Source organism: Schistocerca americana, chromosome 6, assembly GCF_021461395.2.
Source record: "Schistocerca americana isolate TAMUIC-IGC-003095 chromosome 6, iqSchAmer2.1, whole genome shotgun sequence".
NCBI lineage: Eukaryota > Metazoa > Arthropoda > Insecta > Orthoptera > Acrididae > Schistocerca > Schistocerca americana.
In genome coordinates this window covers 483,347,075-483,374,860 of record NC_060124.1, presented here as the reverse complement: position 1 = coordinate 483,374,860, position 27,786 = coordinate 483,347,075, and the positions used below count along the sequence as shown (strand labels likewise).

General features: G+C 44.0%; 1 protein-coding gene across 1 annotated transcript in view; it reads right to left on the bottom strand.

Moving 5' to 3' along the window:
* LOC124620227 (facilitated trehalose transporter Tret1-like) overlaps positions 1-27,786 on the bottom strand; it is a 43,051-nt gene that overhangs the window by 9,988 nt on the left and 5,277 nt on the right. The window contains exons 2-3 of the mRNA XM_047146895.1: positions 21,138-21,388; positions 11,609-11,781 (exon numbers count right to left, since the gene is read on the bottom strand). Coding sequence (XP_047002851.1) covers positions 11,609-11,781; positions 21,138-21,388 — 424 coding nt within the window. The remainder of the gene's footprint in view (positions 1-11,608; positions 11,782-21,137; positions 21,389-27,786) is intronic.

Below are 27,786 nucleotides of genomic sequence, written 5' to 3'. Positions count from 1 at the left end.
GTATGATTATATGATAGCAGAACAAACACTGGTAGCAGTTACTTCTGTAAAATATCTGGGAGTATGCGTGCGAAACGATTTGAAGTGGAATGATCATATAAAATTAATTGTTGGTAAGGCAGGTGCCAGGTTGAGATTCATTCGGAGAGTCCTTAGAAAATGTAATCCATCAACAAACGATGTGGCTTACAAAACACTCGTTCGACCTATACTTGAGTATTGCTCATCAGTGTGGGATCCGTACCAGGTCGGGTTGACAGAGGAGGCAGAGAAGATCCAAAGAAGAGCGGCGCGTTTCGTCACAGGGTTATTTGGTAAAAGTGATAGCGTTACGGATATGTTTAGCAAACTCAAGTGGCAGACACTGCAAGAGAGGCGCTCTGCATCGCGGTGTAGCTTGCTGTCCAGGTTTCGAGAGGGTGCGTTTCTGGATGAGGTATCGAATATATTGCTTCCCCCTACTTATACCTCCCGAGGAGATCACGAATGTAAAATCAGAGAGATTCGAGCGCGCACGGAGGCTTTCCGGCAGTCGTTCTTCCCGTGAACCATACGCGACTGGAACAGGAAAGGGAGGTAATGACAGTGGCACGTTAAAGTGCCCTCCGCCGCACACCATTGGGTGGCTTGCGGAGTATAAATGTAGATGTAGATATAGAAACGAGGGTCTCTACCTCCAAACTAATTATAAAGGAAACTTGGTCCGTCTTATTGCTGAACGAATACTGTGGTAGCTCATATTTACGAGGTGATGATGTTACAAAATTTCAGGAAACCACCGAGTCGCAAGTTATAAGCGAAAATCGTTGTGATACTTCTGAGAGTGGAATACGTGTATCAGTAGTCTTGTTGCGAAGATTGTAGGTTAGGCAAGTATCAGAGGTGTTAGGGTGAACCAAAACAGTATCGAGGATGCAAGAGCTCTAAAATTCGTACCTTAAGAGCTATGAGCAATTTTTCATCTTTGCTACTATGAAACACACATCCTCCACTGAACAAGGACACAAAGCTTTTAATGGATGCATGTACTGGACTTTTTTCATGTTAGTGTCCGTACTAACTCCTCCAAAAATATGCAAACCAAAGAGCTTGCAGTAGGCGAGGTGTATAATGAATAAGAATGTGCGAGGGTCACTCATAAAGAAATGCACACTATTTTTGTAAAAATACAGTTTTCATTATGCACTTGTGAAAGTTTTACAGTGTGTAGATACATCCTTCCCGCTTGTTTTCAAACTTAGTTCAACCTGTTCCCGTGAGTGGCGGCGTCACAGCATGTCTTCAAGATGGCTGCTACACTTGACGTTCGTCAGAAGCAACGTGCTGTCATAGAACTCCTGTACTGTAAGAACGAGACAGTGGGAAACATCCACAAGAGGTTGAAAAAGGTGTATGGAGATGCTGCTGTCGATCGCAGTACAGTTAGTCGGTGGGCAAGCAGGTTACGTGATGAAAGCGGGCACAGCAATATTGAGGATTGTCCTCGCAGCGGCAGGCCTCGTACTGCACCACTCCAGACAATGTGCAGAGAGTTAACGAATTGGTACTGCTGACAGGCGCATCACAGTAAACGAATTGTCACGCTACGTTGGCATAGGGGAAGGAAGTGTTTGCAGAAAACTGAAAGTGTTGGCGTTAAAAAATGTTTGTGCCAGGTGGATTCCTAGTATGTTGACAGTGGCTCACAAAGAAAGAAGAAAAACGGTATGCAGCGAACTTTTGGAACAGTACGAGAATGGTGGAGATGAATTTCTTGGAAGAATTGTGGCAGATCATTTTTCACCAGAGACGAAGAGGCAATCAGTGGAGTGGCATCATGCAAATTCACCCAAGAAAAAAAGATTCAAAACCACACCTTCTGCTGGAAAAGTTATGGCTAAGGTGTTTTTCGATTCCGAAGGACTCTTGCTTGTGGCCTTCATGCCAACTGGAACCACCATAAATTCTGATGCATATGTGACGACACTGAAGAAACTTCAAGCTCGACTGAGTTGCGTTCGACCACATCAGCAAAAGCAGGATGTTTTGCTGTTGCACGACAATGCACGGCCACAAGTCAGTCAAAAAACCATGGAAGCGACCTCAAAACTCGGATGGACAACACTGAAACACCCGCCTTACAGTCCTGACCTGGCTCCATGTGATTGTCATCTCTTTGGGAAACTGAAAGACTCTCTTCGTGGAACAAGTTTTTGAAGATGATGACTCCCTTGTGCTCGCTGCCATACAGAGTCTCCAACAGGTTGGTCCAGAATTTTACCGTGCGGGTATACAGGCGCAGGTTCCAAGATCGCTTAAGGCAGCTGAGAGGAATGGAAATTATGTGGAGAAATGAAAATATTGTTCCTAAAGGATATATCTACACACTGTAAAACTTTCAAACATGTATAATACTGTGGTCCAGAGCGATTAATTAAGACACAACTCAAGCTGTACTAGGATTGATAAGATAAGAAATGACGTAAGCCGACAATTGAAGAAATAGATAGGGGTGTGCACCACATAGGATTCTGCGATGGATACGATTCCAGTGGAAGAAAAGTGGTTGCCAACTCGCATGATGCAACTGGCAAAATGATGTGGAGGAGGCAGTGGAAGCAAGGATTATGAACGTTGAGGAAAGGCAAGACAGAACGAGATGGCTGCTGGGAGCAGAGAAGCGGCGCCAGCCGAAGATAATCCGCAAGAATAAGAAGAAGAAGAAGGAGAACGATAAGAAGATTAATGTTTTAAACATTGTAAATAAATTCATCTCAAATTGTTTTAGCGAGGGTGCCGGTAATCTCAGTTTGAGCGTCCTATGCTTACAACAAATCAACCAATCCCTCATTTGGGTAGTCAGTTGTCTGTGATGTTATGACGTGCTGCATTCTACAATCGGAATCTCTTTTGCCACGCCAGTCAGTTAAGACAGATGACTTCCGTAGTCAGGGCATATAAATACTGTTGCGATTTCATCTTTAGGCCGGCCGAAGTGGCCGTGCGGTTCTGGGCGCTGCAGTCTGGCACCGCGAGACCGCTACGGTCGCAGGTTCTAATCCTGCCTCGGGCATGGATGTGTGTGATGTCCTTAAGTTAGTTAGGTTTAACTAGTTCTAAGTTCTAGGGGACTAATGACCGCAGAAGTTGAGTCCCATAGTGCTCAGAGCCATTTGAACCATTTTCATCTTTTGCATTGTTGTATGTTTCTTCCTGCTGACACCCCACATTAACTCAGGTATGTGAGACTAAGAATGAAAAGATCACGTCGCTGTTCGAGGAGCCAAAAACGACAAAATTTTGGGACCAGCATAGCCGGGCTGAGATTTTACGCCGGATTACAACAAATATGAGTCCAATATCTGAACGTCTACGTTGTCTGAGTATAGGACGACGGCTCAATCCCGCGTCCGGCCATCCTGATTTAGGTTTTCCGTGATTTCCCTAAATCGCTCCAGGCAAATGCCGGGATGGTTCCTTTCAAAGGGCACGGCCGACTTCCTTCCCCATCCTTCCCTAATCCGATGAGACCAATGACCTCGATGTTTGGTCTCTTCCCCCAAACAAACCAACCCAACCCCAACTGAGTATAGGCTACTTTCATATTAGCGTAATTTGCGTCTACAGCTCATAATGCAGATCACTGAAGCCAGTCAGAATGTATTGCAAGCGAATTCCCTTCTAAGCCGCTGAATGGAGACGACGCCTTTCGGCATGTCATGTGGCTGTAGCTATATTGAATGAACCAGCAGTGATTGCTTTCTTTTTCATTGTTACTGCATATGACTTCCTGAAACGTATGCTAATGAAATGTAGTCAGTAAATGCAATGAGTCCGTCTAACAACATGTCGTACAATATATACTTACGAGAGAGAGAGAGAGAGAGAGGGGGAGAGAGAGAGAGAGAGAGAGTTTAACGGCCCGTCGACAGCGTAGTCATTGGATACGTTACTTATGAAGAGAGGAAAGTGGTAAGCAATGTGTGACATAATGCGCTCTACACATAAAACGGATATTTTACGATGCTAAATCTTATAATAACATGTTGCTAGTCAAGTAATTTCGAAATATCATACTTCCAATATGCCAAAAGTCCACTGAGAAATAAAGCAGAAACATCAACCGGTGTTAAACACTATCGTTTTAAATTTTATATGCTAAACTAAAATACTTAATAAAAAATTAAATTTAAAAATTGATGAAGCTATGCTACAACTACGTAAAATGCTTTTGACACAGTTACGGTGGACAAATGTTTACGGGTTGCGATTGCCAGATGTGAGCGGCACAGTCTATCTCAATTGTTACATCCCTAATAATGGGCCGCAGTTGTACTCGACAGCTTTTGTTTTTGTATGTAGCCAATGTAGCCGCTATGAATCAAGACACAAATGAATTAATGATGTTAGCTGTCAACGGGCACCGATTTAAATCAGTGGGGAACGGTGAAAAATATATATCAGACCGGGATACGAACCCAGGTTCCTGCTTTCTAGGGAGATGCGCTGACAGCTGCTCCATTCGGAAACAGCGACCAGTGCAACTGCGCCTACTATCCTAGCACTCCTCCCTTCAGACCCAAATTCTCAACGTGTCAGAAAGAACCGATACCACATACATACTTAAGGAGAGGACGACGAATTATCAGTTCACTGCAGATGCACACCACACTGGAACACTTACGGGAATCGGCGAAATATCGCGTGTAACAAGGATAATGGGCAACTGGCAATGCATGTGTAGTGTGAGGATAACGTGCGAATTTGAGTCTGACAGGAGGCATGCTGGGGTTGTCCGTGCAATTGCGACGACCACTATGTCTGGATGGCGCAGTAATCAGCACATCTGCCTAACAAGTAGGACACCTGGGTTCGAATCCCAGTCTGGCATAAATTTTCCAATTTCCCCATTGATTTAAATCATTGCCCACTGCCAGTCAACGTCATTAATCCCTTTGTGTCTAGATTTTGATTTGGTTCGCCATTAAAAACACATGATATTTCTCCTATCTAAACCTTCATACCAGTCACTCAATCTGGCTAGTCTAAACGCGCCCTTATCTTCCATTTAAGATATGGTCGGACAATTCTTGTCCTGGTTGTAAGTAGCGACAGTTGCACGAAAGAAGCGAAAAGAATGCAACTACAAGGGTCGCTTCCGTTTCGAGCTTCTGTGTTTGCAGTAAGACTAGTCGCGACACGAAACAAAGACGCACGTGACGTATGAGGAGCCCTTATTTGGTTAAGCGAGTGCAAGACCACAGTTCGCACCGAGCTCTTCTACATCGAGAGTCCACTGTTACGCCACAAAGCCGGCAGTAATCCGTGAACGCGGTAAACAGAAGTTAGGTGACTTTCTCTCTGCTGTTTTCGTTTGTGCTCCACAGTATTTTATGTGAGGCTTTTCGCAAGTGCCGCGGTCTTGAACTGCTTGAAATACCTCGGCAAACAATTACGCGTTGTACTGGGTATTTTGTACAGCTGAATGAATCTTGCTCAACCTAATCTTTGAATTAATCCGATATGAAAACAAGAATTAACAGTGCAGCTGTGCAGAAACTCGAGGCTTTCTGTAAAAATGTGTGGCTCACCATCTATGATTTCACAAAAGTCATACTTGGACGGCTGAGAATAGTACTGCCGAAGAGACTCAAGATCAGGAAGTCGGTCCTTGTCTGAGGAAAGATCACTGTTGTATGCTCAAATGCTTTATTCGCCGGCAGCAATAGTTGTATGTACTATCGATCACTCTACTTAAACGGTTCGATTTGTCGATGATTTGATCCTGGAGAGACCCATCTCCTTGTAAGCAATAATGTTTTCTTTCTGGACACGTGATAACTGTTTTCAGCGTGGTATCGTCACAATCGTGATTTACGTACGCGACAAGCACTGTCACTAATGGTGTATGTTTACTGCCTGCAGCCGGCCGCGGTGGTCTAGCGGTTCTAGGCGCGCAGTCCGGAACCGCGCGGCTGCTACGGTCGCAGCTTCGAATCCTGCCTCGGGCTTGGATGTGTGTGATGTCATTAGGTTAGTTAGGTTTAAGTAGTTCTAAGTTCTAGGGGACTGATGACCACAGATGTAAAGTCCCATAGTGCTCAGAGCCGTTTGAACCAATTTTTACTGCCTGCAGTAAAGGCATGTATGAGTACACTAACACCATATTTAGCTGACTGCCTCCATACCGAGCTACACCCTCTACCACCTCAGTAGTTGATGTCTCGTTATACAGTGTGGTCTTTTGATAGTGACCGGGCCAAATGTCTCACGAAATAAGCATCAAACGAAAAAACTACAAAGAACGAAACTCGTCTAGCTTGAAGGGGGAAACCAGATGGCGCTATGGTTAGCTCGCTAGATGGCACTGCCATAGGTCAAACGGATATCAACTGCGTTTTTTTTAAAATAGGGACCCCGATTTTTTATTACATATTCGTGTAGTACGTAGTTGTTGCTGTTGTGGTCTTCAGTCCTGAGACTGGTTTGATGCAGCTGTCCATGCTACTCTATCCTGTGCAAGCTTCTTCATCTCCCAGTACCTACTGCAACCTACATCCTTTTGAATCTGCTTAGTGTATTCATCTCTTGGTCTCCCTCTACGATTTTTACCCTCCACGCTGCCCTCCAATACTAAATTGGTGACCCATTGATGCCTCAGAACATGACCTACAAACAGATCCCTTCTTCTAGTCAAGTTGTGCCACAAACTTCTCTTCTCCCCAATCCTATTCAATACTTCCTCATTAGTTATGTGATCTACCCATATAATCTTCAGCATTCTTCTGTAGCACCACATTTCGAAAGCTTCTATTCTCTTCTTGTCCAAACTAGTTATCGTCCATGTTTCACTTCCATACATGGTTACACTCCATACAAATACTTTCAGAAACGACTTCCTGACACTTAAATCTATACTCGATGTTAACAAATTTCTCTTCTTCAGAAACGCTTTCCTTCCCACTGCCAGTCTACATTTTATATCCTCTCTACTTCGACCATCAACAGTTATTTTGCTCTCCAAATAGCAAAACACCTTTACTACTTTAAGTGTCTCATTTCCTAATCTAACTCCCTCAGTATCACCGACTTAATTCGACTACATTCCATTATCCTCGTTTTGCTTTTGTTGATGTTCATCTTATATCCTCCTTTCAAGACACTGTCTATTCCATTCAACTGATCTTACAAGTCCGTTGCTGTCTCTGACAGAATTACAATGTCATCGGCGAACCTCAAAGTTTTTATTTCTTCTCCATTGATTTTAATACCTACTCCGAATTTTTCTTTTGTTTCCTTTACTGCTTGCTCAGTATACAGATTGAATAACATCGGGGAGAGGCTACAACCCTGTCGTACCCCCTTCCCAACCACTGCTTCCCTTTCATGTCCCTCGACTCTTATAACTGCCATCTGGTATCTGTACAAATTGTAAATAGCCTTTCGCACCCTGTATTTTACCCCTGCTACCTTTAGAATTTGAAAGAGAGTATTCCAGTCAACATTGTCAAAAGCTTTCTCTAAGTCTACAAATGCTAGAAACGTAGGTTTGCCTTTCCTTTATCTTTCTTCTAAGATAAGTCGTAAGGTCAGTATTGCCTCACGTGTTCCAGTATTTCTACGGAATCCAAACTGATCTTCCCCGAGGTCGGCTTCTACTAGTTTTTTCCATTCGTCTGTAAAGAATTCGTGTTAGTATTTTGCAGCTGTGGCTTATTAAACTGATTGTTCGGTAATTTTCACATCTGTCAACACCTGCTTTCTTTGGGACTGGAATTATTATATTCTTCTGTAAGTCTGAGGGTATTTCGCCTGTTTCATACATCTTGCTTACCAGATGGTAGAGTTTTGTCAGGACTGGCTCTCCCAAGGCCGTCAGTCAGGTCTTTCAGTGCTCTGTCAAACTCTTCACGCAGTATCGTATCTCCCATTTCATCTTCATCTACATCCTCTTCCATTTCCATAATATTGTCCTCAAGTACATCGCCCTTGTATAGACCCTCTATATACTCCTTCCACCTTTCTGATTTCCCTTCTTTGCTTAGAACTGGGTTTCCATCTGAGCTCTTGATGTTCATACAAGTGGTTCTTTTAACGTCTCTTTAATTTTTCTGTAGGCAGTATCTATCTTACCCCTAGTGAGATAAGCCTCTACGTACTTACATTTGTCCTCTAGCCATCCCTGCTTAGCCATTTTGCACTTCCTGTCGATCTCATTTTTGAGACGTTTGTATTCCTTTTTGTCTGCTTGATTTACTGCATTTTTATATTTTTTTTTTCATCAATTAAATTCAATATTTCTTCTGTTACCCAAGGATTTCTACTAGCCCTCGTCTTTTTACCTACTTGATCCTCTGCTGCCTTCACTACTTCATCCCTCAAAGCTACCCATTCTTCTTCTAGTGTATTTCTTTCCCCCATTCCTGTCAATTGTTCCCTTATGCTCTCCCTGAAACTCTGTACAACCTCTGGTTCTTTCAGTTTATCCAGGTCCCATCCCCTTAAATTCCCACCTTTTTGCAGTTTCTTCAGTTTTAATGTACAGGTCATAACCAATAGATTGTGGTCAGAGTCCACATCCGCCCCCGGAAATGTCTTACAATTTAAAACCTGGTTCCTAAATCTCTGTCTTACCATTAGATAATCTATCCGAAACGTGTCAGTATCTCCAGGCTTCTTCCATGTATACAACCTTCTTTTATGATTCTTGAACCAAGTGTTAGCTATGATTTAGTTGTGCTCTGTGCAAAATTCTACCATGCGGCTTCCTCTTTAATTTCTTAGCCCCAATCCATATTCACCTACTATGTTTTCTTCTCTCCCTTTTCCTACTACCAAATTCCAGTCACCCATGACTATTAAATTTTCGACTCCCTTCACTATCTGAATAATTCGTTTTATTTCATCATACATTTCTTCAATTTCTTCGTCATCTGCAGAGCTAGTTGGCATATAAACTTGTACTACTGTAGTAGGCGGGGGTTTGTGTCTATCTTGGCCACAATAATGCGTTCACTATGCTGTTTGTAGTAGCTTACCCACATTCCTATTTTTTTTTTATTCGGTATTAAACCTACTCCTGCATTACCCCTATTTGATTTTGTATTTATAAGCCTGTATTCACCTGACCAAAAGTCTTGTTCCTCCTGCCACCGAACTTCACTAATTCCCACTATATCTAACTTTAACCTATCCGTTTCCCTTTTTAAATTTTCTAACCTATCTGCCCGATTAAGGGATCTGACATTCCACGCTCCGATCCGTAGAACGCCAGTTTTCTTTCTCCTGATAACGACATCCTCCTGAGTAGTCCCCGCCCGGAGATCCGAATGGGGGACTATTTTACCTCCGGAATATTTTACCCAAGTGGACGCCATCATCATTTAATCATACAGTAAAGCTGCATGCCCACGGGAAAAATTACGGCCGTAGTTTCCCCTTGCTTTCAGCCGTTCGCAGTACCAGCACAGCAAGGCCGTTTTGGTTATTCTTACAAGGCCAGATCAGTCAATCATCCAGACTGTTGCCCTTGCAACTACTGAAAAGGCTGCTGCCCCTCTTCAGGAACCACACGTTTGTCTGGCCTCTCAACAGATACCCCTCCGTTGTGGTTGTACTTACAGTACTGCTATCTGTATCGCTGAGGCACGCAAGCCTCCTCACTAACGGCAAGGTCCATGGTTCATGGGCGGGGGGGAGGGGGGGGGGGGGTAGTACGTTAAGAAATATGAATGTTTTAGTTGGACCACTTTTTCGCTTTGTGATAGATGGCGCTGTAATAGTCACAAACGTATAAGTACGTGGCATCACGTAACCTTGCGCCAGTGCGGACGGTATTTGCTTCGTCATACATAACCCGAGTTAAAATAGACCGTTTACCAATTGCGGAAAAGGTCGATATCGTGTTGATGTATGGCTACTGAGATCAAAATGCCCAACGGGCGTGTGCTATGTATGCTGCTCGGTATCCTGGACGACATCATCCAAGTGTCCGGACCGTTCGCCGGATAGTTACGTTATTTAAGGAAATTCAGCCACATGTGAAACGTCAATCACGACCTGCAACAAATGATGATGCCCAAGTAGGTGTTTTAGCTGCTGTCGCGGCGAATCCGTACATCAGTAGCAGACAAATTGCACGAGAATCGTGAATCTCAAAAACGTCGGTTTTGAGAATGCTCATCAACATCGATTGCACCCGTACCATATTTCTGTGCACCAGGAATTGCTTGGCGGCATTATGGGAGGAAGGATAATTGGCCCCCTTTTACCGATGGCAATCTAAATGGTGCAACGTATGCTGATTACCTACGTAATGTTCTACCGCCGTTACTACAAGATGTTTCTCTGCATGACAGAATGGCGATGTAGGCCTACTTCCAACATGATGCATGTCCGGCTCATAGCTCGCGTGCGGTTGAAGCGATATTGAATAGCATATTTCATGACAAGTGGATTGGTCTTCGAAGCACCATGTCGTTACACGTTTTGCCAAATGCATTGAGGTTGACGGACATCATTTTGAGAATTTATTGCATTAATGTGGTATTTAAAGGTAATAATGCTGTAACAGCATGCGTTCTCAGAAATGATAAGTTCACAAACTTACATGTATCACACTGGAATAAGCGAAATAAAATGTTCAAACGTACCTAAGTTCTGTATTTTAATTTAAAAATCCTACCTGTTACCAACTGTTCGTCTAAAATTGTGAGCCATGTTTTTGTGACTGTTACAGCGCTATCTATCACAAAGCGAAAAAAGTACGCCAACTAAAACATTCATATTTCTTTACGTACTACACAAATATGTAATAAAAAATGTGGGTTCCTATTTTAAAAAAAACGCAGTTGATATCCGTTTGACCTATGGCAGCGCCATCTAGCGGGCCCACCATAGCACCATCTGGTTTCCCCCTTCTAGTTAGACAAGTTTCGTTTTTTGTAGTTTTTTCGTTTGGTGCTTATTTCATGAGATATTTGGCTCGGTCACTATGAATGTACCACCCTGTATACTGCACTACTGATATCAGATGCGATACCGTTTGACTGCATTTGTCGGTATACTGGATCTCATAGTATTGCCTATACACTGTGCACAACTACTTCAAGAGACGATGTTAATTTTCCAACAAATATCCATGACTATATATTGACTTGCACTACTGCACTGAACAAATTGTGTAAGCGGGAGTTATGATACAAGCAATATTACGCTTTATTCGCTTTGTTGATCTCTTCTGCCCACGTCTCGCTCCTGAACCATTACATATGGAAACATGTCTACAATTCTCTCTTGCATTCGCAGAGCCAGATTTGCACCCGGCGGCCAAAATTGGAACTATTATCTTATTGCAGAGTAAATCGGTCCCGCATTAACACTTTGGCACATCTACCAAGTTTCGCTGCCGTACGTAATATCAGTCCACATTGTACCTTTGTGAGTAACTGCACTTTACTGATGACCACCCGGTATACATAAAGAACTCCTTTATTTAGCCACTTATGCGGGTTCAGGTCTGACGGAGCAGAGCAGAGTTGTGGAGGAAGGATGGCCACCTGCAGAGGAGGCCGAATGTGTAGGCGAATAAGAGGAGAGAGCAGACAGCTGGAAGGGAACGCACGCCTACCTGCAGAGGAGGCCGATTATGTAGGCGATGACGAGGAAGGAGCAGAGCGACCCGCGGACTGCGTCCTCCGAGATGTCACGCACGTAGGCGCCGCACACGACGAAGCCGCCCGCGCCGCTCACGCCCGCCAGCGCCCGAGACACTATCAGCACGGCCACGTGCTGGCCCACCAGCTGCGGGCAGTAGACGGGACCACTGGCGCACAGCTGCGTCAACTGTTCTTCAGCACACTATATATATTCCAGACAAATGCCTTCAGAAAAGAATAAAAAAACTTCCTAATACTTAAATTTATTCCTGAGAGAAGGAGAACCTCTTAGCGATGATCACTTGTAAACAATTTTTATTGCTAATTACCGGTTTTCATTACCATCTTCAGTTCTGTGAATGCATTCATACGCTGTATGATTATTCTCGCACTTGTCAGCCCTTGTAATCTTCGGAATTGTGTCGATGATGTTTTCCCGAAAGTCAGAAGGCATATCGCCAGACTCATACATCCTACACACCAACGTGAATAGTCTCCATCTCAGCCAATGATTTTAGAAACTCAGATTAAATGTTATATATCCGTTCTGCTTTATTTGATCTTATGCGCCCAAAGCCGTTATAGTACTGGCTGCCCTATATCTTCCCTGTAGACTCCCGTTCCTACCACGTGATCAGATAAGTCCCCGCCTCATAGAGGTCTTCAACGTACTCTTTCCATCTATCCGCTCTCTCCTCTGCGGTTAGCAATGCATTTCCCGCTGAGTTCTTAATGTGCACGTACTTTTAGAATCACCGAAGGTTCTTTTGACTTTTCTTTATGCTGTGTCAGTCCTTCAGACAATCATTTCTTCTTCAGTTTCTTTACATTTTTTATGCACCCATTTCGTCTTTTCTGTCCTGAACTTCCTACTTGTTTCATTCGTAAGTGACTTGCATTTCTGTATTCCTGAATTTCGATGAACATTTTGGTACTGCCTTCTTGCGATGGCCAATTAAAGTATTTCTTCCGATTCGTGGTTTCTTCGGAGTTACCTTCCCTGCACGTTCGTTTTCCTTCCCGTGATTGCCCTTTTTAAAGATGTCCAGTCCGCTTCAACTGAACTGGGCTATTCATTATCACAGTATCTATAGTGGCAAAGAACTTCAGTGGCAAGCGTATTTTTTCATTCCTTAGTACTTCCGTATCTCATGTCTTTGCCCATTGTCTGTTCCTAATCGCTCTATTAAACTTCAGCCTGCTGTTCATCATTTAAAAAAAATGGTTCAAATGGCTCTGAGCACTATCGGACTTAACTTCTGAGGTCATCAGTCCCCTAGAACTTAGAACTACTTAAACCTAACTAACCTAAGGATATCACACACATCCATGCCCGAGGCAGGATTCGAACCTGCGACCGTATTGGTCGCGCGGTTCCAGACTGTAGCGCTTAGAACCGCTCGGTCACACCAGCCGGCTGTTCATCATCACAAAATTGTGATCTGAGTCTATATCTAATCGTGGGTACCTCTCTCAATCCACTGTCTGATTTCGGGACGTATGCCTGTCACTGACGTAGACTAATTGAAATCTCCCTGTGGCTTCCAGCCTTTTCTAAGTATACCTCCTTCTATTGAGATATTTTGAATAAAGTGTACGCTGTTGCTAGGTGAATTTAATAGCAGAACTCAGTTAATGTTTCTCCTCCCTCGTTCCTACTACCAAGCCCATATTCCCGCGTAGCCTTTCTTTCTATTCCTTCCCCTAGAACCGCACTCTAATCTCCAATGGCTATAACACTTTCATCTCCCTTTACATGGTGAATCTCCCGTTTACTGTCCTCTCATACTTGCTGTCTCTTCATCCTCTCCTTTCGACCTGAACTACAATGGTTGATGTTGGTTTGCTTTCGATTTTGATGAGCGCAAATCTATCACTGAACCATTTAAAGTAACTCACTCTCTGTTCTAGCTTGCTGTTCATAACGAATCCTACCCCTTTACACCGTTTTCTGCTGCTGTAGAATTTCCACTATACTAGCCTGACGAAGAATCCGCGTCTTCTTTCTATTTCAACTTCACTGGCTCCCACCATCTGATTCCACATTCTGGTGAGATTTATGGGACTCCAACCACACGAGCATCCGTTTCGTTAGATGTGAAAATGAAGTTCGATAGGTCACGAGTCCTGGCACGTTTATCCTTCTCACAAAGAAACAACATATAAATGCGATATCTACATGAGAAATAATCTGTGTAGTCTTTAGGTAATGCTGCGTGAGATAAATGAAAATATTTACAGACTGAAGCGGGATTGGCCCTTGGTTATGCACATCACGGAATATGGCGGAAAAGGCCTCCTTTCACGTCGATGCAGCACTCTCCTCAATTTATCAGACTGTGAGACATGTGTAGCAGGTCTGACCAGAGGGATGGCAGCAATAGCGTTTTCATTATTCTGCTGTGGCTCTTGCAGCCTTTGAGAATTATTTTGGTACACCTGAGCTTTCAATTTATGCCACAGTTACAAATCAGAGGGAGGGATGTGATACGATCGAGGTGGCCAGAAGATTGCACTGTCTCTGCTAACTGTCTTGTCCTGACCGAGCACTTCATATGCTCGTAACAAGGTTGTCAAAGAGGTTACGATGTTGCTGCCCCTTGCCAAAAATATGCAAGCAATTGTTCATCTTCAGTCTTGTGAAGGAACCGTGTCACGATGCTGACACCAATATTGCACACTAAACACCAACAAAAGCTCTTAAAAGTAGCATTTTTCTGCTGCATACTGGCGTCTGTTCTGAGGATCTAATTTGCCTCGTGTCCTGACTCCACTCATAAGGCACCGGCAGATCTCAACACGCAAGTTTACGTGCGATCGCCTGAACTCTTACTGAACAGTAAGTCTGTAGGATACGAATATAGGTCCTTATTTGGTAATTTTTCGAAACGGCATCTTAAGTTCGAGATGCACAGATAAACAGTTATTAGGTTTCCTTGGGTTTATCGCCAGGCTTCCCTTCACCAGAGCAGTGTTGCCTGGTGTTACAACTCATTTCAGATTGTTACCGTGTTCATTCGTCAAAGAGCACGTTTCACGCCATTTTTCCATTAAGTTTTGCGTAGCAGACTTTGCTGGGCTTTTGCTAAAACACTTCCTCTTCAAAAATTTCATATTGCCACCTTGAGCTCCTGGTAAAATATTTTATTTATACAACCAGTTTCAGTGGTCTGAACATCGTCAGGTTCCTGTATACGAAATAAAATAATACTTAAGTCACATTACAGGCTGAAACTGTCAGGAATTTGTCAGCAACAACACACACGTACTGGAATGTAACGTACTCACACAAAAGTATTCACAGCACCATGTTACGGGAAATACAAAATCGTTATTGTCAGGTGAGAAAATCGTTAATAATACACTGAAAATAAAAATATACCATAACACAGTGATGTGATTCATTACAAAAAGCCGGCCGCGGTGGTCTAGTGGTTCTAGGCGCGCAGTCCGGAACCGCGGGACTGCTACGGTCGCAGGTTCGAATCCTGCCTCGGGCACGGATGTGTGTGATGTCCTTAGGTTCGTTCGGTTTCTGTAGTTCTAAGTTCTAGGGGACTGATGACACAGAAGTTAAGTCCCATAGTGCTCAGAGCCATTACAAAAACCATATAAGATAGAGACGTAACTGGTTCACGTGTGTACCGAGTGACCTGTTATCATATAGTAATGTAAACTGCGTCGTTAGTCTATAAAAACAGTGCTAAAACTGTAATCGGCGGTAACGATGTGAAGAGATTCATACCACTCAGGGGAGACTAAGCATCTGGTCGCTGTTTACTGGTAGAGCCAAAGATATAGTGACTAGAACTTTACGATTACTAAGCTGCTACGACAAGTTCATGTGACAGTCTTTACAGGTGTTCTGTATGTTGCATCAAATAGCAACCTGCGCATGTTACAATAACAGTTGCAGTGACTGAAAACAAAATGCGTAGAAGTAATGGATTACAGGTACACGAAGATTGATGACGTAGTTTATATTACGATATGATAACAGGTAACTCTGTACAACTGTGAACCACTTACGTCTTTATCTTGTGTGGTTTTCGTAATGAGTCACATCACTGTATAATGGTATACTTCCATTTTCAGTGTATTATTCATGATTTTACCACCTCACAATAAAGATTTTGTATTTCGCCTAACATGAAGCTGTGAATACTTTTATGTGAGTGACCCCATTACATGTGTGTTGTTGTTAACATTTAAAACAGATAACAGATCCGTGGCAGTTTTAAGTCTGTAATGTTAATTAGGTATTATTTTATTTGGTATTTAGGAAGGTCAGACGACTGAAACTGATGGTATAAATATTTTACCAGCACCTCAAGGTGGTAAATGACTTATTCAGATATATAAGAGCTATGGGTCACCACCTTCTGAAAATATAAAACTACTTTCAGTCTTAAAGTCTTGCAAACCCGTTCTCCGTGGATATTGTGTTTTGCATAATACTCTACAATGAACACATTCGTTTTATTGTAAACACCAATCCGTACTGCAATCGGCTGGTCACTAAACACGTCCGCTCTTCTCAATGACTCGAACATAATGACGCAGCGAAGTACTCGGGGCAGAGCATACAGATGTGCATTTGCAGACATGTGACAGCAACCGATTAGGCACAGAAATTACAGTTTCCAGCTCTTTCTGTGATGAGCAGTTCTCCTATTGGCTAACAGGTTTCAGTTCTGTGCCAGTCTTATAAGTATTTTCTGGCGGTTTTATTTCTCCCACCCAGTCTACAGGGTGCAGATGGCACTCCACCAAAATACTCTCTGTGGTTGAGGACAAGAAAACAGTGTTGGTTGCGTTGTTGAAATTGCTGTTCATTTATTGATCAGTGATGCACTTTCAGCCCAAGGCATCTTCAGGTTGGCCTGCATTAAAATACTTTGGAATTAGAAAGGCTTGACCTTACTTTGGGACTGGACGAAATTAGAAATATTAGAAATTGTACTTACCGATAAATGTTGATAAGCAAATTATGGCTATCGATGACAAAACATCGACAAAAATAAATTGCCCTCGTCATGTGCAAGAAATATAGTCGAGGCAAATAGTACTATATGCTCCCGTCATGCTATTAAAAAGATAACATCCAGTAACCTTGAAATAAAAGGAATGAATTGACAGCAAGAACTGCAACCGCTCATTTTCTTGAAAGCTGTAGTCGTGAAGGAGGAAAAAACGGAAAAATGTGCGGAATAATTACCTCACCGGGACGTGTAATCTGGTCCAGTGAATACAAGGCCGGATCAGGTCTGTGCACTCTGTCAAATCGTAAACATGCTGAAAGCGTCCTCCTACTATATGTTTCGGCCACAAACACAACACTGAACGCCAAGACACATCAGGCATGTGGCAAGTGTGCGCTGACCGCAGCAAATGGCGTTAGATTACCATGGGCTAAGAAGCGTTATTTTCAAGAATATTATTTAGAAACTTTTATAAATAAGCAACCACAATGTGTTAAAACAAACAGTCTGGGAAACGTGCGTAGTTTACGGCAAGAGTTTCTCGTAGTAGAAATGTGTCACATCTGAAATACACCAAGTTAAAACTTTCTGAAGGTAACTAAGGATGAACTACTATATAATAAATTAATGAAATTACGTGACGTAGCCTAGGAGCATTTATCGCATACACAGTATTGTTATTCAGATAGCAAAAGAATAGATACAAAGGACAGTTTTAGTTGTACATGGGAGGGCAAACTAAGAGGAAACTGGTCCATGAGTAGAACTATCTGAATGCTAGATAAATAGGAATATAAGAACAGGAGAGTATAGATATAGATGTACATTCGTGGACTGAGCTATAGCGCCGATACAGAGGCAAACAAACTAAATCTTGAATTACGCTGAAATAGGGTAAGAAACACTGTAGGCCCGACTCATACAAAACATAAAATTGACAGGACTGCATAGCCCAATAAGAATGAGAACCAGTCATATAAGTAAAGACATAAATACTACGGAACTGAATATCAATGAACACTAGGTAAGCTAACAGTGCTATTTTGGGACGATGTGCCGTAATCGGCGTTTCTACCCCTCTGCTTTGATACTCTTCAGGATCTTGTGGTGTTGACTGTAAACTGGGCACTGTCAGAGACCAGTGTCGCGTTCTCATATTAAGAGGAGTTCTCTAGCGCTTGAAGTGGGGAAGTTACCGTTTGTTTCTGCGTTCACAGATCATATAAAGCAGAATCCTAAGAAAATCTGGTGTTCAGACCACTGTCTTCAGTCAAAACAAATTAAAAGAATTATCCGATAGAAAACGGATGCACTAAATTGCCTCCACACTGTGGCCGTCTGTGAAGTGATGTGTGGTTGCAGCAAAGAGTATACAGATGAAACGGGAAGGACTGTTAAAGAACATATTAAGGAATAGGAACGCCACACGCGGCTGAAACGAAGCATGAAATCGGTGGTAGCGGAACATCAAGGGAATCTGGCCTTGCCACAGATTTCGATAAGATACGTGTGCTGGCTAAGGAAATCAACATTTACCAAAGAAAAGTCCAGGAAGCGATAGATATTTCCAAGAACGCATGTACCTTCAATAGAAAGGACGGGTAGGTTTCCGACATTGTTGTTCCCATCCATCACATAGCGGCGTGCGAGGATCACAAACCGCGCCCTGAAGCCACATCCGCGGACAATAACATTTTGGATAAACTTTTTCCCTCTCGTGCCCTGTCTGTTTCAGTTCTAGCCAATGTTACGTGCACACCAACTGCAGCAGGAGGAATTTTAACCAATAACTGTTTTCCAGCATAAAAGCGGGAAAAATCCATTTCTAACTAATGACGCTGGCACAGGAGTTTTAGCCAGTAGCCCCATTCTTGGGCGTTAGCGCGGGAAATCTTCTCCTACTACACAGTGACGGTCAGCTAGCAATGATAGCCCAAGAATTTTGGCCAATAACCCCAATTCTCCGGCACAAGTATAGGAAACTCAGAGGCCCATAGACACGGGTTCCCAGGTAGATGCCGTGTTTCTTGACTTCCGCAAGGTGTATGATACAGTTCCCCACAGTCGTTTAATGAACAAAGTAAGAGCATATGGACTATCAGAACAATTGTGTAATTGGATTGAAGAGTTGCTAGATATCAGAACGCAGCATTTCATTCTCAGTGGAGATAAGTCTTCCGATGTAAGAGTGATTTCAGGTGTGCAGCAGGGGAGTGTCGTAGGACCGTTGCTATTCACAACATATGTAAATGACCTTGTGGATAACATCGGAGGTTCTCTGAGGCTCTTTGAGTATGATTCTGTAGTATATCGAGAGGTTGTAACAATGGAAAATTGTACTGAAATGCAGGAGGATCAGCAACGATTTGACGCATGGTGCAGGTTCAAAATCGTTCAAATGGCTCTGAGCACTATGGGATTTAACTGCTGAGGTCATCAGTCCCCTAGAACTAGGAACTACTTAAACCTAACTAACCTAAGGACAGCACACACATCCATGCCCGAGGCAGGATTCGAACCTGCGACCGCAGCGGTCCAGACTGTAGTGCCTAGAACCGCTTGGCCACTCTGGCCGGCCATGGTACAGGGAATGGCAATTGAATCTCAATGTAGACAAATGTAATATGCTGCGAATACATAGAACGAAAGATCCTTTATTATTTAGCTGCAATATAGCAGGTCACCAAATGGAAGCAGTTAATTCCATAAATTGTCTGGGAGCAGGCATTAGGAGTGATTTAAAATGGAATGACACTATAAAATTAATCGTCGGTTTAGCAGATGCCAGACTGAGATTCATTGGAAGAATCGTAAGGCAATGCAATCCGAAAACAAAGGAAGTAGGTTACAGTACACTTGTTCGCCCACTGCTTGAATACTGCTCACCGGTGTGGGATCCGTACCGGATAGGGTTGATAGAAGACATAGAGAAGATGCAATGGAGAGCGGTGCGCTTCGTTACAGGATCGTTTGGTAATCGCAAAAGAGTTACGGAGATGATAGATAAACTCCAGTGGGAGACTCTGCAGGAGAGACGCTCAGCAGCTCGGTAGGGGCTTTTGTTGAAGTTTCGAGAACATACCTTCACCGAGGAGTCAAGCAGTATACAGGGTGTTACAAAAAGGTACGACCAAACTTTCAGGAAACATTCCTCACTCACAAATAAAGAAAAGATGTTATGTGGACATGTGTCCGGGAACGCTTAATTTCCATATTAGATCTCATTTTAGTTTCGTCCACCTACGCTCAATGGAGCACGTTATCATGATTTCATACGGGACACTCTACCTGTGCTGCTAGAACATGTGCGTTCACAAGTACGACGCAACATGTAGTTCATGCGCGATGGAGCTCCTGCACATTTCAGTCGAAGTGTTCGAACGCATCTCAGTAACAGATTCGGTGACCGATGGATTGGTAGAGGCGGACCAATTCCATGGCCTCCACGTCCTCCTGACCTCAACCCTCTTGACTTTCATTTATGGGGGCATTTGAAAGCTCTTGTCTACGCAACCCGGATACCAAATGTAGAGACTCTTCGTGCTCGTATTGTGGACGGCTGTGATACAACACATCATTCTCCAGGGCTGCATCAGCGCATTCGGGATTCCATGCGCCGGAGGGCGGATGCATGTATCCTCGCTAACGGAGGACATTTTGAAATTTTCCTGTAACAAAGTGTTTGAAATCACGCTGGTACGTTCTGTTGCTGTGTGTTTCCATTCCATGATTAATGTGATTTGAAGAGAAGTAATAAAAAGAGCTCTGACATGGAAAGTAAGCGTTTCCGGACACATGTCCACATAACATAATTTCTTTCTTTGTGTGTGAGGAATATTTCCAGAAAGTTTGGCCGACCTTTTTGTAACACCCTGTATTGCTCCCTCCTAAGTATATCTCGCGAAGAGACCATGAGGATAAAATCAGAGAGATTAGAGGCCACACAGAGGCGCACCGACAATCTTTCTTTCCACGATCAATGAGAGACTGGAATAGAAGGGAGAACCGATAGAGGTACTCAAAGTACCCTCCGCCACACACTGTCAGGTGGTTTGTAGAGTACAGATGTAGATGTAGAAAACTCCCATTATAAGTGAAGGCGACACGTCTCTCTCTGACTGTGCCCAGTCTACAGTGGACACCACACGATCCTGAAGAGCCGGCCGTTGTGGGCGAGCGCTTCTAGGCGCTTCAGTCTGGAACAGCGCAACCGCTACGGTCGCAGGTTCGAATCCTGCCTCGGGCATGGATGTGTGTGATGTCGTTAGGTTAGTTAGGTTTAAGTAGTTCTAAGTTCTAGGGGACTGATGCCCTCAGATGTTAATTCCCATAGTGCTCAGAGAAATTTGAACAATTTTTTGATCCTGAAGATGACACCAGCAGAGGGGTCGAAACGCCGATTGTTTGAAGAAATACGTCGCAGCCCAGCAACCCAGATGATTTTAACTTCAGTTTAACATTTGTAGTGTGCCGCCGTCACACAGTTGTAACGTTACCGGCGGGCGGTATAGATACTCACGATGAGCACCCAGCTGACGAGCATGAGTGCGGCGGCGAGGAAGGCGGACGGCTTGCAGCCGTAGCGCGCCACGCAGAGCCCGAAGAGCGGCGTGCCGACGGTGCCCATCAGCGTGCTGACGGCGCCCACCCACGACCCCTCCTCCACCGTCAGCGGCACCCCCAGCGGGGAGGCGTCCGACTGCAGCAGCGGCAGCGCCGACGACGTCCACCCGGCCACCACCCCGAACAGCATGCAGCACGACACGTCCACTGCAAACCACGCCGCAAGGCTTCTGTACTCGTCCGTCTACGTCTCAGACCGTCACAGTACAACGAGACCACTCTGCCTTCGTACACAGCCAGATACGTCGGTAAAACTGTGACGAAAGGTGAATGATCCCATCTATGGTGAACTATGGGGGACTCTACGGCCAATATACGAGGGGCGTTCAATAAGCAATACTTTTTTCGGCCAGTTTAGGTTGAAAAACGTGGAATTTGTTGTGGAACATCGTGGAATACACTACTGTCCATTAAAATTGTTACACCAAGAAGAAATGCAGATGATAAACGTGTATTCATTCGACAAATATATTATACTAGAGCTGACATGTGATTTCATTTTCACGCAGTTTGGGTGCATAGATCCTCAGAAATCAGTACCCAGAACAACCACCTCTGGCCGTAATAACGGCCTTGATACGCCTGGGCATTGAGTCAGAGCTTGTATGCAGTGTACAGGTACAGCTGCCCATGCACCTTCAATACGATACCACAGTTCATCAAGAGTAGTGACTGGCGTATTGTGACGAACCAGTTGCTCGGCCACCATTGACCAGACGTGTTCAATTGGTGAGAGATCTAAAGAATGTGCTGGCCAGGCCAGCAGTCGAACATTTTCTGTATCCAGAAAGGCCCGTACAGGACCTGCAACATGCGGTCGTACATTATCCTCCCGAAATGTAGGGTTTCGCAGGGATCGAATAAAAGGTAGACTCACGGGTCGTAACACATCTGAAATGTAAGGTCGACTGTTCAAAGTGCCGTCAATGCGAACAAGAGGTGACCGAGCCGCGTAACCAATGGCACCCCATACCATCGCGCCAGGTGATACGCCAGTATGGCGATGACGAATGCCCGCTTCCAATGTGCGTTCACCGCGATTTGGCCTAACACGGATGCGACCATCATGATGCTGTAAACAGAACCTGGATTCATCCGAAAAAATGACATTTTGCCATTCGTGCACCCAGGTTCGTCGTTGAGTACACCATCGCAGGCGCTCCTGTCTGTGGTGCAGCATCAGGGGTATCCGCAGGCATGGTCTCCATGCTGCTGCAAACGTCGTCGAACTGTTCGTGCAGATGGTTGTTGTCTTGCAAACGTGCCCATCTGTTGACTCAGGGATCGAGACGTGGCTGCACGATCCGTTACAACCATGCGGATAAGATGCCTGTCATTCGACTGCTAGTGATACGAGGTCGTTGGGATCCAGCACGGCGTTCCGTATTACCCTCCTGAACCCACCGATTCCATATTCTGCTAACAGTCATTGGATCTCGACCAACGCGAGCAGCAATGTCGCGATACGATAAACCGCAATCGCGATAGGCTACAATCAGACCTTTATCAAATTCGGAAACGTGATGGTGCGTATTTCTCCTCCTTACGCGAAGCATCACAACAACGTTCCACCAGGAAACGCCGGTCAACTGTTGTTTGTGTACGAGAAATCGGTTGGAAGATGTCCTCATGTCGGCACTTGGTAGGTGTCGCCACCGGCGCCAAACTTGTGTGAATGCTCTGAAAAGATAATCATTTGCATATCACAGCATCTTCTTCCTGCCGGTTAAATTTCGCGTCTGGTGTAACAATTTTAATGGCCAGTAGTGTATTACCGCTACAGCCCCTAAGGTTTCATGAAGTTCCGATACGTCACAGTGCTATATGTAGCCTTGAGAGAGACATCTGTAAGAGAGGTACGATCCAAGCAGAGAGCTGTAACTGAGTTTCTTTTGGAGGAATACCAGAGCATCACAGACATTCATAGGCGCTTGCAGAATGTCGACTGGTGCCATGGCAGTGAACAAAGAACGTGAACTCGTTGGATCATTGCAACTAGGACACGCAAGCCTGTCCTATCTCCGGCACACCTGTGACCCCTGCAGAATTAGAATGTACGGACATTCTCATTCGAGGTGATCGACAGATCACAATAAAACACCGCGCCAGACAGCTGGACTTCGCTGTTAGTACTGCTGACACACTCATGAACCAGTTGAAATACTCAAAGTTGTGTGCACGCTGGGTTCGTCGCCAGCTACCAAAAGACCATAACGAGCATCGAAGGATCATCTGTGTGGAATTGCTTGCACGTTACAAGTCTGTTCCCACGGGAATGAGTACAGGGACGATGCGGAGATTATTGATTGGGAGATAATTAATGCAGCAAGATGAAACTTCCTGGCAGATTAAAACTGTGTGCCGGACCGAGACTCGAACTCGGGACCTTTGCCTTCCGCGGGCAAGTGCTCTACGAACTGAGTTACCCAAGCACGACTCACGCCCCGTCCTCGTAGCTTCACTTCTGCCAGTATCTCGTCTCCTACCTTCCAAACTTTACAGAAGCTCTCCTGCGAAACTTGCAGAACCAGCACTCCTGAAAGAAAGGATATTGCGGAGACATGGCTTAGCCACAGCCTGGGGGATGTTTCCAGAATGAGATTTTCACTCTGCAGCGGAGTGTGCGCTGATATGAAACTTCGTGGCAGATTAAAACTGTGTGCCGGACCGAGACTCGAACTCGGGGCCTTTGCCTTCCGCGGGCAAGTGCTCTACCGACTGAGCTACCCGAGTTCGAGTCTCGGTCAGGCACACAGTTTTAATCTGCCACGAAGTTTCATATCAGCGTACACTCCGCTGCAGAGTGAAAATCTCATTCTGAATGCTGCAAGATGTTGGCACTGACATTAACCCGTAGAATGGTACCATCTGGGCGTACACGCCCTACCAGTAAGGTGGCGTAAGGCCGTCATATTGAACAGAGATTATTTTGAAAAATAGAGTTTTACAGCCAGAGGAGTTGGTAATAACATGGAGTATAGGAATCCTCAATAAAACCAACAAGATTTAAAAAAAAAACAATGTGTTGCGTTACCTATTAGGGCAACGGCCTTGCCGCAGTGGATACACCGGTTCCCGTAAGATCAACGAAGTTAAGCGGTGTCGGATTTGGCCGGCACTTAGATGGGTGACCATCCAGGCCGCCATACGCTGTTGCCATTTTTCGGGGTGCACTTAGCCTCGTGATGCCAACTGAGGAGCTACTCGATCGATTGGTGGCGGCGTCGCTCAAGAATACCATCGTAACGACCGGGAGAGCGGTGTGCTGACCATACACCCCTCCTATCCGCATCCTCATTTGAGGATGACACGGCCGTCGGATGGTCCCGATGGGCCACTTGTGGCCTGAAAACGGAGTGATTTTTTTTTTGCATTACTTATTGAATGCCCCTCTTATTTCGAAAGATGCAGATCTTAATCAAGGGCTCAGGAAGCGACGCTAGCACAGCCAAGCGACACACTCTCAGTTATACCCAGAATTTACAGAGCGAAAAAAAAAACTCCTGATGTTGTAGAAAACTTCTCGACACAGATATGTTTTCGTATACCCCCTTTCATGTCTACTATCAACAGTCTTGACTGGGCACATTATTTTTGTTGCCTCGGAACAAACGCATGACAGATATTCTTATAATCATAACCATATCTAGTTGATTGTACACTACTGGCCATTAAAATTTCTACACCATGAAGATGACATGCTACAGACATGTCGTTTTTCGGATGAATCCAGGTTCTGTTTACAGCATCATGATGGTCGCATCCGTGTTTGGCGACATCGCGGTGAACGTACATTGGAAGCGTGTATTCGTCATCGCCATACTGGCGTATCAGCGGGCGTGATGGTATGGGGTGCCATTACACGTCTCGCTCACCTCTTGTTCGCATTGAAGGCACTTTGAACAGTGGACGTTATATTTCAGATGTGTTACGACCAGTAGCTCTACCCTTCATTAGAGCCCTGCGAAACCCTACATTTCAGCAGGATAATGCACGACCGCATGTTGCAGGTCCTATACGGGCCTTTCTGGATACAGAAAATGTTCGACTGCTGCACTGGCCAGCACATTCTCCAGATCTCTCATCAATTGAAAACGTCTGGTCAACGGTGGCCGTGCAACTGGCTCATCACAATACTCCAATCACTGCTCTTGATGAACTGTGGTATGGTGTTGAAGCTGCATGGGCAGCTGTACCTGTACACGCCATCCAAGCTGTGTTTGACTCAATGCCCAGGCGTATCAAGGCCGTTATTACGGCCAGAGGTGGTTGTTCTGGGTACTGATTTCTCAGGATCTATGCACCCAAATTGCGTGAAAATGTAATCACATGTCATTTCCAGTATAATATATTTGTCCAATGAATACCCGTTCATCATCTGCATTTCTTCTTGGTGTAGCAACTTTAATGGCTAGTAGTGTATCATTACCTACAGAATGATTGCAGATATAAAAAAGGAGTTTACATCTTATGTGTAGCCTATGATCGTGACTCTCAGTACCATGTGCCTATGGGGTGCACGTGCTGTGCCTCCACTGACAAGAATACGATAGCTGTGATGTTTAGCAGAACTGATGCGAGTTTGAGACATGAGCTGCGTCCTGTTAGGATTGTCACAGCGCCTAAGGACGGAAAAGGCCAGTCGTGAGGTTGAAGAGGAGACATTTACCCGTGATTAACGTTCGTATTTGGACCCTTGTGGAGTCCTGTTAATCTTTACGCTCTGCGGTATGCTTTCACGTTATAGGGAGTACGCGGAACACTCGCTTGTGTAGCGTATAGCGAAGGAAAAAGTCTTATGATATGGCTGCTTGTATGTTAAAATAATAATGGAAACGCTGCTAGTAGTAACAGTTTTGTCGAATGAATGTTTCATTTTCATCGTATCATTTAATTTTTGTAATTCACTGCTTTTTATCTGCACAGCAGGGATATAAATGGCAAAGGTGGAGGTGACGTAGAATACTAGAAGAAGAACAGTGAGGTGTTTAACTTCAGTGACACGATAGTAGATAAAGTGAAAGAATTACGTGGGAATGTAGGCTTTGTCGGCAAATTTCATTTATGTAATCTTGTCAGGTTATCTGCAGAGTAGTGGCGTCTTGTTGTAGCAACATTCCGACAAGGTTGCTATTCGTCATCTTCAGGTGAAGTAAAACTGCACTAGATGGCCTAGGTGAAAAAGATATCAGGAATAGACTGGTACAGGAGAAGAAAGACTTCTTCAGCAAAATATGCTACTGATGTGAAATATTGATACGGAAATGAAGAAGAATTTTGAAAATGTTCACATCTTTTCGCTGTTTCTAATAATGGTGAATATTTGTGTGTGTGTGATTTTCGTGTAGAAAATAAGTTAGTCCTACTACTGATTCGTGCATCGGGATCGATAGGTGGAAATTTATTGTTGGGGAAGAAAAAACTGGAGTGCCGTCTCTCGTGTAAAGTAGGTGGTTAACGTGTATAGGAGGTGGTTAGCGCGCGTAAGCACGAGGTTCAAGGGCGTGAAGTGACCGAGCCAAGAGAGGAATGGCCGGCAGTCAGTCATTAGCTTTTAGATTGTCAGTGCCTTGGAGCGGAAGAGAGGATAAGCTTTTGAAAAGTTACTGGAAATAAGCCTCGGACGGACATGTAGTAGGCATACTGCAGCACGGCATGTTTCAGCAGTGCCTTACAGTGTTTCTGCTTGGAAGGAACAATTATATTAGAGCAATTTGTAAGCGAACAATGATTATGCAGTACCGTCCAGTACGATCACAACTGCGGCTCAACCTATCGCAGACTCCGCGCTTGTACTGTTTTACTACATTTGTAAATGTATACAATCGGTATCTCATCCGCTGCGATTTAATACATTTGTTGGAATTTAATCTTCGTGTGTTCCAGGATAGTTCATCTGCATCTACATGGATACTCCGCAAATCACATTCGAAATGTGTAAATTTGATAGTTATTGACTTTAGTCACATATTCTGTATTAGAATCCCGTTCCTAACCCCAAAAGTTATTTGAGAGTCAATAATTTTCAATATAGCTATAAGAAGTCTATTTCCAGAATTAATTTTTACTCTAAAGTGGAATGTGCGCTGATATGAGACTCCATATGTGTGTCGCATCGGGATTCATACCGGAGAGCTTCAACATTCTCGTGCATGTGCCTTATCAACTGAGCTACCCAGGCACGACTTACCTTCCATCCTCACAGGTTTATTTCTGCCAGTACCTCATCTCCTACCTTCCTAACTTCAAAGAAGTTTTACAAAAGGGCTGTTTGGTTTTTTGAATATTAATAACTTAATGCTAAATACAGGAGTAATGTCGTTAGTAAAGTTAATGAAAGACTTTATTTCTTAAATTGCATTATCAGAACCTAAGATTTGCTTGTTGAAGGAAATAAAATAATATTTCAGTTTCAATAAGTCAGCATTTTTCTTCAATTTCAACATTTCGTTGACAGGGAACAGCAAATTCATACACATTTCTTAAATCTTTTATTAATGGTTCTGTCAACAGTTGCAGTATTTATTAGGCGAGAAGTTTTGAGC